Consider the following 13,583-nt stretch of genomic DNA (forward strand, 5'->3'; position numbering starts at 1 on the left):
AACTATCCGAAAATGAAGCTGCTTTTCATTTTGATGGAAAAGAAGGCATTTAATGGTTGATTTGTAATGAGTCATGTGAAAATATTCTCAATCAGTCCTGCAATATGCCTGTGGCAAAATTAAACTGCTAAGCTCTTACAGACATTATGGAACTTATGCTAAATAAAAGTAGTTAATAAATAATTAATATTTATTTTTAATTACCACAGTCCATGAATTGTCCAGCCATCCACCTGATCTGGAATCATGCAGTGATGTTTTGAAAAAGTCTAAAAGAATGAAAATAATTGTTTTCAGATTTTTTTTGTATTTATTTCTACATCATGGATCTTTCACTTGAATACTCGGCAGCATTTGTAAATAATTAGATTGTAAATTATTTTTAGAAGTTCAAGTGATAATGTGGTACTATAGTATAATCTATTTTTCTAAAAAAAAATTAGAACCACTTCAGAGGAACAATATTAAGGAGCTACCACAGAGATTCAGGTAAAGATTGAGTCTGGTAGAGATAGCTGTTTTGCATGCATTGCAGTGGGGAGGTGTCACTTCACAGTGGTTATCTTTCACACTTAGATCAAAATGAAGAGGATTAAATATACTTTGGGCACATTTCTAACCAAATGAATGGGGTTGCTATATCACAACCTGCAATTTATACACAACAGCTTTGAATCTAATGATGTTAACCTTTTGTGTTTTGGAGAAGAAAAGCTACAGAATCTTCTGCCCTCTCCTTTGATAAGTTTGATGATATTTAATCAGGTAGGAGCACAATGGGTGGGAACACCAACTCCTTTGTGATTCCATCCCAGTTAAGTGTTTGGCAGGAAGGTCCGTGCACAGCATTCCCAACATACTGGCGCTTGATGCCCTTAAGTGGCCAAATATTGCTCACTTAAGGACCTCATCGTGCCTCATTGATATTAAGCCCATGTAGGGTTGCTTGTACTTCTGGCAGAGTGAAGATTGGTCTCTTGTTGTTAGGCACTCGTTGCCTGTTTGAGATTCCTGATGTCAGGGGTAGTGACGATACGCTAAGACCCACCCCTCCACTCTTGCGACTCTCTTCAGCCCTCTCCCCCCATGAATCTCTCCTAAAAATGCTTACCTCCAATATGGGTCACTCCATGATGCTGCCCCTCCAGGTAATAGGGATTCTATGTATTTCCAACAGCAGCTACCATCTCCTGCTGGAACTGCCAAGCAAGAGATACCCTGCCCACACGATCTTGATCCCATAGAAAGTCTGCAGATGCCTGTAAATTGGCTGATTGGCTCAATTTGTCAGACAATCTAAGGCAACATAGGTCTCTCACTCGCAATCCAGCTAGCATCTGAGACCCTTGAAAATTCCATCAAATTCTCCATCGTGTTCTTATTGCTTCCGGCCTGCCAAAATAAGTGTATTTCCTACTTACAGGAGAATTAGTAACTCATGGATGAATTCCAGTGGGATTAATTTTTCAGACATCTTTTACTTTGCTAATGGAAACAGCATAATCAGCTAAATACTACAATCTTTACAAAAACATAAGGAGAGTACCATACTATAAACATCATATATTATAAAACCCCCACAAGTCGAAGCGAATGAACACTAAGAAAAAGAAAAAAATCCATTTATGTCTTATCGTGTTGACTTTGAGGTAACAACCTTGTTGCTTAACAAGAGCAATGTCCAACAAAACCATTTATGACACTGAACAGGGAGGTATCAGTCCAAATGGCTAAAATCCTGATCCAAGAAGTAGGGTTATGATCATCGTAAGAGCAGAGGCACAGAGGTTTCAGAAGAAGAATGTAGGGTTAAGACAGCTAAAAACACAGCAGCTAATGGTGGAATAATTAAAGTCAAAGATGCACTTTAGATTCTTTACAGTGTGGAAACAGGCCCTTCAGCCCCACAAGTCCATATTGACCCTCTGAAGAGTAACTCATCTGTCTCTGACTAATGGGCAATTTAGCATGGCCAATTCCCCTGACCTGTACATCTTTGGACTATGGGAGGAAACCGGACCACCCAGAGGAAACCCACGCAGACACAGGGAGAATGTCCAAACTCCACACAGTCACTTGAGGCTGGAATCAAACCTGGTTCCCTGGTGCTGTGAGGCTGCAGTGCTAACCACTGAGCCACCGTGCCGGCCCCAAACAACACAGAACATTACAACAACACTGAATTGGAGAGTGGTGCTAATTATGAAAATTTTAGGTATGGAGGAGATAACAGAAATAGGAGGAAGTTGAAAACAAGGATCAGAGTTTTTCAAATTGAGGTGATATCTAACTGGGTGGCCAGTCAATGTCAGCAAGCATTAGAATAATAGGTGAAAGAGATTTGGTACATGAGAAATAATTAAGTTTTTGATGAGCACATCTTTATGAAGGATAGAAGTTAGTTAGCCTCTAATTGACATGCGATCTATATATTCATAAAAGGAAGTACCAGATCCAGTTGGCAGCTAACATTTATAACCATGCCCTGGTCTGCACACTCTCCAAAGACAATGTAATCAGAGATTAACTACATCTGTGGTGTTTTGGTAAATATTATTACAACTAAATTTAAGAATATTGCTGCACGAGGTCACGTAAGCTGACTGCCAAAGTCTAACCTAAGAAGATATTCTGTCAAAAGAGTTAGCACAGTAAAAAATATGAACTGTGAAAAATGAAAGTTTGGATACTGCCCTCTGATGGAGAATGTACCAAGAGATGTTCTTTTGCTACTTGAAGATCAAAAGTGGAACTAGGATTTTAATTACTGGTTACACAGGGTCATGTAACCTTTGGAAAGCTGGATTTGATATACTTGTGAGACAAGCTGGCACCAGGTGTCTTTGCATTTTAAACCTGCATAGCAACAACGTTTAGATTAATTGAGTTGTAATCTGTCACAGAATTGTGGGAATGCAGTTGAACACTGACCTCTGCAAGTAAGCATAAACTCTCTTTGGGTGCTTGAAATAACTGCACAGAGACCTGTGTCCCATCATCAGCAAAAACAGGTACTGATGTAGGTCTTTCGTAAAAGCAGTGTAAAGCAAACTTCTGAAAAGCAGGTGATACTTGCAGTAAACATGGAGCGCTTCTGAGTGAGTTAGTAAAGAAAATCATAGTATAATTTCTCACAAGGGGAAACATCTATCTGTCAAATCCTCCAAGAAACCAGTATATTTCAATAAGGTGATCTCTCATTGTTCTATATTCTAATAAAAACAGACCTAATCTACCCAATCTTTCCTAATAAGACAGTCCCTCTATACCTGCTATCAGTCTAGTGAACCTTCTCTGGACTGCCTCCAAAATCAGTGTACCTTTTCTTAGGTAAGTGGCTCAAAACTGTCTGTAGTATTCCAGCTGTGTCTAACTAATGCCTTGTGTAGTTTTAGCAATACTTCCTTACCTTTATACTCCATTCCCTTTGAAATAAAGGCCAATATGTAATTTGTTTTCCTAGTACCCGCTGAGCTTGGATGCTACTTTTGTGATTCACAGAAGGCGGTGCATATATGGAATGAGCTGCAAGATGAAGTGGTGGTGGCGAGTACAATTACAATATTCAAAAGACATGTGAATGTACATGGATATAAAAGATTTAGAGGGATACAGGCCAAATCTTCAGAATAGATCACTACACCCGTAATGTTAATTTCTAATTTCTCCCAACAGATGCTGCCAGACCTGCTGAGTTTTTCCAGCAATTTCTGATTTGGTTCTGCAAATTCTGCATGTCTAAATTGGATTATTAACTACTGGTAGAAATGGGTGGCCTGGTGGCTCAGTGGTTAGTGCTGCTGCCTCACAGCGCCAGGGATCCAGGTTCAATTCCCACCTCGGGTGATTGTTTGTGTTGAGTTTGCACATTCTCTGTGTGGGTGTTCTGGTTTCCTTCCACAATCCAAAGATGTGCAGGTCTGGTGAATTGGCCGTGCTAAATTGTCCCATAGTGTTAGGTGCATTAGTCAATGTAGGGGAATAGGTCTGGCTGAGTTACTCTTTGGAGGGTTGGTGTGGACTTGTTCGGCCAAATGGCCTGTTTCCACACTGTAGGGATTCTAATCAAATGAAGTCTCACAACCCAGCTGCAGAAGATCAGTTTAATATCTTCTTTACTTTTATTTAGTACACATATCATTTCTCACTTATTTAGATCACATGGGTCTAGTATTTTTACTAACATTACTAACTTTAAAGACAAAAGAACTAACACCTCTTAATTATGCAAGCTCAGATTGGATAGACGTTCTAATCCCATCAGGAGTAATAGCCAGCATTTAGCAAGCGTTTAAACCATCTCCTGCTTCCCCCTATGTGACACCAGAGTGCTAAAATTTCAATCTATGTAAAAACTGTGTCTGAAAGAGGCTACTGTAATACTGTACTTTGGATTCCATCACCACTTCGAGCTATGCTACTGTGGACGCTCAATAAAGAGGCAATTTTCACCACACACAGATCTCGGTTGTTATTGAACACAACCCCACATCCTTATGAGAGAGTCTACAACCAGCTGATTTAAGACTTTAATGAAGAGGAAATTATTCTGTCAGGGTTTAATGAATCTGTGGAATTCTTTACCGCAGAGGGCTATTGAGGCTGGTGTTTAAGTAAGTTAAAGGCTGAGAATGATTTTTAATCGGTAAGGGAATAAAAGATTTGGGAGAAAAGCAAGAAAGTAGAGTTGAGGATTATCGGATCAGCCATGATCTCACTGACTGTTAAAGTAAAATGGCTTACTTCTGCTTCTATGATCTTATTAACGTTAAGGTAAAAAAAAAAGCCCCATCCACCACCTTACAAATTCGCTCCCTCCACACTGATGCACAGTGGCAGCAAACTGTACCATCAACACACCAGGGTTGCTTCAATATCCATGTCCTCTACTCCATCACGTATAACATCACTCCGAGTTATAACCATTCTGATTTAGAGCCAAATTGTTTTTCCTTCACTGTTGCTGGGCCAAAGTCCTGGAATTCCCTTCTTAAGAATGCTACGGGTGCACCTATACCCCCTTGGTTAGCAACAGTTCAAGAAAAGACAGTTCATTCCCATCTTTTCAAGTGCCATTAAGGATGGGTAATAAATGCCATCCTAATCAGCAATGTTTACATTCCATGAATGAATGCACAAGTTAATTACAAATTTCTTACCAGACAGAATGATCCTGGCCACAGTTGAGCAAATGTCAAACACTTCCATCGGCAACTTTGAAACAAAGATCACAAAATAAGGACCAATGTAGTTGAATTATGTTTAAAGACAAAAAAATGGTCCTGTAATTCCCCATTGTCTCCGATTATAACCGTGATTGTTGCCAGGTGAAACACTCTGGAAAATGATTAAGTATTATTACCATATTTAATACAGTTTCCACTATTCTATCCCTTGAATGCTACTCTCAACACCATTACCCTTTATAGCAGGAAATCAGGAGAACTCTAGGACTTATACTTTTGGTGTGTCAGTTGTTTATTCTGCATTGGGTTAATCTCCTAGTGGCCTAGAGGATACATAAATTGTCCATCTGGTACTAACCCACACAAACCTGAAAACATTGATGCTACAATCATCAGTGCAGGCTTGGTTAACTAATCTTAACAACTTAGGTGTTATAATTGTTCTTAGAACCTCATAAACAGGAAGGGGTAAGAAAAAAACCACAGCAGAGATAGTTCTCTCAATGGGTTTGCATTAGAATGTGAAGATATATGTTTGCTCAGTGAAAGCAGAATCAGGCTAATTGTGGTACAGCATTTTAAATAAGCCACCAGACTTGTGGTTTTATACTTAATGTATATTGGGATAAGCAGGAAAATGGAGTTAAGCTATGATCTTATCTGGTGAGAAGGCTTGAGGGGCTGCATGATGTATTCCTGTTTGTATTTTCCATTTTCTTCATATTCACCAACAAAGTTTATATTTGAAGTGGAGTGGACTGGATGTTTAGGGTAAAAAAAATGAGGTCTGCAGATGCTGGAGATCACAGTTGAAAATGTGTTGCTGGTTAAAGCACAGCAGGTCAGGCAGCATCCAAGGAATAGGAAATTCGACGTTTCAGGCATAAGCCCTTCATCAGGAATGCCCAATATGGTCAGCGTCTTCTCAAGGGGAGAGAAGAGGTTTAAAGGAAATTAAAAAACAAAAAGTACGTAGCAAATGTTATACTAACCCAGTAAAGCACTCACAGGGAGGGAAATTACCTTGGTTCTCAATTCCATTTGCTCAAGGACAACTCAATAGTTGTCAGTCAGATCATTGACCTTTTGTCTTCCTACCTTCCATTCAGCTCGAGTCAAGTGAGCCGATATTTTATAGAGTTTAGATGAATAAAAGAAAATAAAAACCACTACAAAGTTGATGTAGATGCTGAGAGGCTGTTTCCCTCACTGGGGAGTATATTTATTCACTCCGTGCAAAATAATCAAAAAGTGAAGGATGGCCTTTAACAGAATTCTGTAGAAACTCTGCAGGTTTGGTAGCATCTCTGGAGAGAGAAAGAGTTGAAGTTTCGAGCCTGGTGCGACTGTTTAGCAGCAAAAGGGTCATACTAGACTGAAAAAACTAACTGTTTCTCTGTTACTGATGCTGCCAGACCTCCTGAATTTCTTTTGCATTCTCTGTGTATGTTTCAGATTTCCAGCATCCAGTAATTTGCTTTAATAAGGATGGTCTTTACTTGGTTTTCTGTTGTGAAAGTTCTTCAATGTGATTGGCATCTTCATCTGCTTGATGACATCACTGCTAGTGCATGCCCTTTTGTGGGCACCAGAATTGACTTAAATTTGGGAAAGGTGAAACCATACTGCTCAGTACATAGCTCATTGTGAGTCATGATTTGGAGATGCCGGTATTGGACTGGGGTGGACAAAGTTAAAAATCACACAACACCAGGTCATAGTCCAACAGATTTATTTGGAAGCACTAGCTTTCAAAGCACTGCTTCTTCATTAGATGGTTGTGAAGCAGGACCATAAGACACAGAATTTATAGCAATAGATTACAGTTATACAATAATACATTAAACAAACCTAGTTACGTCTTTCATCTTTTAGAATGGGTTTGCTGTTTTGGTTCTTTAATATGTAAATCCCAGAACTTCTTTTAAGTCACATTCTCAAGGTAACTTAAGGTCTTATAACAAAAGGTGACATCTCAGCTCAGACAATGCCTTAAAGGTGTGAGTTTAGAGTCTGTCTGTATCCCAATCTTGAATCGGATTGGTTATATTTCCAAAGTGCAATTTACAAATTATTACAAAAGATGCAGATTCTGCATTTTTGAGCAAAACAGAATGTATTTGCAAATGTAATTCTGTAAATACAAATTCACCCCATAAACTTATGCGTGTGCGCGTGCAGAGAGAGCGACAGTGAGTGTGTGCATGTGAGCCTACGTGTCTGAGTGTGAGTGCATGTGAGAGAGTGCGTATTTGCATGTATACAAGCTTGGTAAAGTGCGTGTGTGAGTGCAATGGGGTATAAGCCTGTGAGAGGGTGCATGCATGTGTGTGAGTGTGGAGTGTGTATGTGTGTGCGTATGAGAGAGAACTTGTGTGTGAGAGAGGGTCTGCATGAGTGTGTGAGTATGTAAGAGTTTGTGTGTATGGATGTAGGTTTGTTCGCTGAGCTGGTAGCTTCATTTTCAGATGTTTGTCACCGTAATAGATAACATCATCAGTGAGCCTCCGTTTTTTTCTCAGTGGGTGGTAAAACGGGATCCAAGTCAATGTGTTTGTTGATGGAGTTCCGGTTGGATTACCATGCTTCTAGGAATTCTCGTGCGTGTCTCTGGCTTGGATTAAATCCCATTTACCACCCACTGACAAAAAGAACAGAAAATGACATCACCATAGGAAGTGATATCACCACAGGAAATGACATCACCAACCCAAGGAAACCTAAACATATAAATAGAAAGCAGGCTACACCACCAGTGCTTCATTCGGAGGCTCAGTGAAGATGTTACCTAATATGGTGACGAAATGTCTAAAAACAAACCGTCCAGGTCAGCGAGCAAACCTACATCCAAAACCCCAACCTTAGCTACAAGTCTTTCAAAATTCACGTGTGTGTGTGTGTGTGGTGATGGGAAGGGGAGGGGGAGGGGGGGTCACCTGTACTGTGACATGAACTCAAGGTCCCAGTTGAGGCCATCCTCATAGGTACTAAACTTGGCTATCAGCATCTGCTCAGCCAATTTGCATTGTTGTCTGTCCCGACTGAAACACCCCTACCTGGTGATTGTTGTGTGGTGTCCATTCATCCATTGTCGTAGCATCTGCTCGGTCTTGCCAATATACCATGCCTCGCGGCATCCTTGCCTGCAGCATATGAGATAGACAATGTTGGCCAGGTCACATGAGTACCTGCCATGTACTTGGTGGCCGGTGTCCCTGCATGTAATGATGGTATCCATGTTGACACTCTGACATGTCTTGCAGTGGTAGCCATGACAGGGTTGTACAGTGTTGTGGTGGATGTCCTGGAAGCTGGGCAGCTTACTGTGAACAATGATCTGTTTAAGGGATGGTGGTTGTTAAAAGGAAGAAGTGGAGGCTTAGGGAAGGTCTTGGCTGGGTGCTCATCCTCATTGATAATGAGTTGCAGGCTGTGAAGATCATGGCGTAGTTTTTCGGCTCCCGGGAAGTACTGGGCAATGAAGGGTACTCTATCAGTTGCCACCACGCGAAGTGGCCAAGCAGAGGCTGATAGCCAAGTTCGGTACTCATGAGGATGGCCTCAACCAGGATCTTGGGTTCATGTCATATCATAGCTGACCCCACTGCATTGTACATGATCTCTCTCTCACACACACGCACACACAAGCAACACATACACACACCCTCTTACAAACTAACACACTCACGGAGACTCTCTCTCATAAGCGTGCACATACACTCCCACACTCACACACCCCTCAGAGGCTTACACCCCATCACACTCACGCATACACTTCATCAAACTTGCACACGTGCAAACATGCACTCTCTCATATGCACACACATGAACATACTCACATGCACACACTCACTGTCTGTCTCTCCCCATCCTATGCACACACGTATAAGTTTATAGGGTGAATTTGTATTTGCAGAATTATATTTGCAGATACATTCTATTTTGCTCAAAAAATGCAGAACCTGCATGTTTTTGTAATATTTTGTAAATTTCTCTTTGGAAATAGAATCAGTCTGACTCAAGATTTGGATACAGACAGACTCTAAACTCACACCTCTTAGGCATTGTCTGAGATGAGATGTCACGTTTTGTTATAAAACTGGGTTCTTGAGAATGTGACTTAAAAGAAATTCTTGGATTTACATATGAAAGAACAAAACCAGAAACCCATTTTAAAAGATGAAAGACGTAACTGTTTAGGTTTGTTCAATGTATTATTGTTTCACTGTAATATTTTGCTATAAATTCTGTGTCTTATGGTCCTGCTTCACATCCACCCGATGAAGAAGCAGTGCTTCGAAAGCTAATGCTTCCAAATAAACTTGTTGGACTACAACCTGGTATTGTGTGATTTTTCTCTTTGTGAGTAGTTTTCTTCAAGGTCACACATGGCAAACACTATCACTTCTCCACTTACTGCAGGATCTAGCTGTTGATTTTATGCAGTGGATACGCTAAATGATTAATCCTTTCAAGACTTGGCATGTCCTTGTTTGTGTGCTGAAAAAGATCTCTCAGTGAAATTCAAAGAAACCACAGGCACAATTATAGCATATAGGGAAAGCCTACAATGACAGTGGAATGAACTCTATTAAACACTGTACTATAATGGTAATGAGAAACAGGAACAGAAAATGCAGTAATATTTTTAGGTACTAGCTTTATTGTAGCAGATGCAGCAGATTACAATATACAAAACCTACCTGTCTTTCATATCAGCTTGTGCTGCAGTCATGGCTGTGAGACCATAAACAACAGCTAAACATATTCCAATGTACAAGGCCATTAGCGAAGTGCCGTCACAGTTCTCCTATCAAAAGACAGAATAAACAATGAATTATATTGTTGGGAATCTTTCTAAAGGTGTTGTGCCAAATCTTGCTGGAAAAAAAATGCCCTATTTATGGTGCAGATTACTATTAATGCACAAATCAGCTAGCAAATTCAGGGTTCAAAGATGCACTGTAAATTTCAAATCCGATGATTAATTTATTTTGCTCTACTCTATGCTTCGTACACACAGCATCTCAATTTTAGACTCTTAATCCATTCTTTCTTTTCTTTCTATTTCTCTTTGGAAGGAATTAAACTGTAATTCACATTACTGTTTCAGCATCCCGCTAAAGTTTAGGCAATATAGTTACTAAGTTTGCAGATAACACCAAAATTAGTGGTGTAGTGGATAGCAAAGAAGGTTACCTGAGTACAGTGGGATCTTGATCAGATGGGCCAATTGACCAAGGGGTGGCAGATGGTGTTTAATTTAGATAAATGTGAGGCACTGCATTTTGGAAAGGCAAATTAGAGCAGGATTTGTATACTTAATGGTGAGGTCTTGAGGAATACTGCTGAACATAGAGACCTTGGAGTGCAGGTTCATAGTTTCTTGAAAGTGGAGTCAAGGATAGATAGGATAGTGAAGAAGGCATTTGATATGCTTTCCTTTATTGGTTTGAGCATTGAATTTCGGAGTTGGGAAGCCAAGTTGCAACTGTATAGGACATTGATTAGGCCACTTTGGGAATATTGTGTGCAATTCTGGTCTCCCTATTATCAGAAGGATGTTGTGAAACTTGAAAAGTTCAGAAAAGATTTACAAGGATATTGCCAGAGTTGGAGCTATAGGGGAAGGCTGAATAGAGTGGGGCTATTTTCCCTGGAATGTTGGAGGCTGAGGGGTGACCTTAGTGAGGTTTATAAAATCATGAGTGCCATGCATAAGGTAAATTGACAAAGTCTTTTGCCTGGAGTGGGGTAGTCCAGAACTAGAAGGCATTGGTTTAAAGTGAGAGGTGAAAGTTTTAAAAGGGACCTAAGGAGCAACTTTTTCACGATAGGGTGGTACGTGTATGGAATGAGCTGCCAGAGGAAGTGGTGAAGACTGGTACAATTACAACATTTAAAAGACATTTGGATGGATATATAAATAGGAAAGTTTGGAAGGATATGGGCCAAATGCTGGCAAATGGGACTAGATTGGTTTCGGTTATCTGGTGGACACAGATGAGTTGGACCGAAGGGTCTGTTTCCATGTTGTACCTCTCTATGACTGTATGGCTTGGTTATGGGGAGAATCCATTAGTCCTGCAATTAATAGCTTGCACTTCCAGCAAGTAACAGTGCAAATATTTTTCAAGTAAAGGGTATAAAAAACATCTAAACTAGTGGGGAACACTGCCCTGGAGACAGTTTTACATTGTTGTGTAAATAATTTGTATATTTGATTTGACTGATGTCTAGGACTTTATGTCACTACTTCTTACGCTGTGTACATGCTGAGAAGGGTTATGTGCTAGATAAAGCAAATGATTCATTCATTGAATATTCTATTGACTATTCCACATCGATTTCCATGAATGATCATGCAGTGTGACAAAACCATTAGTACACTTTCGCCTTTCTAATCAACTTTCACTTCTACAATAGTTAAACAACGCTGGAATCAGTCAGTAGCTGAATGGAACAAAAAGACAGCCTGTGTCGGCTGTGTTCCTGCTGTGCATTTGAAACATATATGAGACTTCATAGTCTGCAGCATTGTGATTATCTCAGTGCATTTAGAGAAGAGGACCTTTAAAGGATTTACAGTGATATATTACCTTTTAAATTATATCTTATTTGTCTCAATTTGAAAGCAGGGATATTTATATTTGCGTCCATACATCTGCACTAACATCTTCTAAATGTTTCTGCTTAATTGAATAAAATACAAAAAGCTCTCAAATCTCTGTGCATTAAATGTAAGAGATGGTGGATACTATGTGTCCATGGGATGTATACATACTGAGTTAATGCTGTCAATATTATTGGATATTAAGATGTGAATTTACTTGGCACATTTTAACTTACTCACTAGCATTCCTCAATAACAAAACACCAAGCAATATCTTTAAGAGATGCTGGCACCACATTCCCACCGCTTGTTTGAGATGACTTTGGTACATAATGCAATATATGCGAGGACCATTGTTCATTTTATAGGAAAATGCAAAGTCAACTCACAGCACCAAAAGATCAATAGTGCAATGGCACAACACCAGGACATCATTATCAGCCCTGCAGAAGTCAGTACACCATAAATTATTCTAGATCTAAATGTCAGATTGTCAGCTGTGCTTCGATCAAGCTGGTTTTGGTTACTTCATGTTGTATAACTCTCTAACAATGACTTCAGGAACTTTTTGTGCAAAAAACAACTTAGTGCACGGTGGCACAGTGGTTAGCACTGCTGCCTCACAGCGCCTGAGACCTGAGTTCAGTTCCCGACTCAGGCGACTGACTGTGTGGAGTTTGCACATTCTCCCCATGTCTGCGTGGGTTTCCTCTGGGTGCTCCGGTTTCCTCCCACAGTCCAAAGATGTGCAGGTCAGGTCAATTGGCCAAGCTAAATTGCCCGTAGTGTTAGGTAAGGGGTAAATGTAGGGGTATGGGTGGGTTGCGCTTCGGCGGGTCAGTGTGGACTTGTTGGGCCGAAGGGCCTGTTTCCACACTGTAAGTAACCTAATCTAAAAAACCATACAACATTTACAATTTACAAAGAATATTTAAAGAGTTTTGGATAGCAAACATTAAGTCTAGATGAGAAACAGAAAGTGTTGGAGAAATTCAGCAGGTCTGGCAGCATCGGTAGAGAGAAAAAGAGAGTTAACATTTCGGGTCGAATGACCCTTCATCAGAATTGTGATTTGTCAATCATCTGAACGTTACCAACAGCAACTCTGTACGCAGATTTGTTAGCAGAATTTGGAATATATTTGTTATTATCACTTTCTGAAAGCAGAAAAATCCACTTCTTTCTGGTTATAGTTTTTAACTAAATGATATAGAAGTAGGTTTATCTCTTCGGTGACAATGCATAGAGCTTTTTGGACCGTAGTCACATATTTAAACACAAGTAACTACTTGCAATTTTCTTTCCATGCCTCTTAAGGGGCAGACAATCATGGGAAATGCAAATTTTCCAATATGTGCTCACAGGTGTCAGTGCTTCTTCATGTAGCAGCATACATGTCCCTTTTAAAAGTTACCCCTCTCACATTAAACCAATACCTTCTAGTGCTGTTATTTAAATGGCTCCTTTAAAGAACCAACAGAAATTATATGAAACTAGCTACTTACCACTGTTTGAAGTATTCAGATGAGTTATTTTGTGGCTCTCTGTAGTTTAAAAAACTGGATTTGTTTCGACTGTCTGTTTTTAAATATAAAATGTTGAATGGTGACAAAAAGAAGAAGTCTCCTTTTTACTTCCTCTTTCAATACGTAGAAAGATTTCAAATGGATGTAATAGTGCAGCCAATAAGCTGGAGTTCTTTTGTGGGACAGAAAGTGAATTTGCAGAACTTTCCTTAACAAATAATGTTAAATTAGCTAGAATTCATGGCAAAGCAAGTAATA

At 39.8% G+C, this 13,583-nt stretch overlaps 1 protein-coding gene across 1 annotated transcript in view; it reads right to left on the bottom strand.

The window, feature by feature from the left end:
* Window positions 1–13,333, bottom strand: part of rnaset2l (ribonuclease T2, like) — a 52,727-nt gene extending 39,394 nt beyond the window's left edge. The window contains exons 1-4 of the mRNA XM_060856035.1: window positions 13,305–13,333; window positions 9,890–9,996; window positions 5,160–5,214; window positions 205–269 (exon numbers count right to left, since the gene is read on the bottom strand). Coding sequence (XP_060712018.1) covers window positions 205–269; window positions 5,160–5,214; window positions 9,890–9,972 — 203 coding nt within the window. The 5' untranslated portion in view covers window positions 9,973–9,996; window positions 13,305–13,333. The remainder of the gene's footprint in view (window positions 1–204; window positions 270–5,159; window positions 5,215–9,889; window positions 9,997–13,304) is intronic.
* Window positions 13,334–13,583: the final 250 nt, after the last annotated feature.

Source organism: Hemiscyllium ocellatum, chromosome 47 (genome assembly GCF_020745735.1).
Source record: "Hemiscyllium ocellatum isolate sHemOce1 chromosome 47, sHemOce1.pat.X.cur, whole genome shotgun sequence".
In the NCBI taxonomy this organism is placed as follows: Eukaryota; Metazoa; Chordata; class Chondrichthyes; order Orectolobiformes; family Hemiscylliidae; genus Hemiscyllium; species Hemiscyllium ocellatum.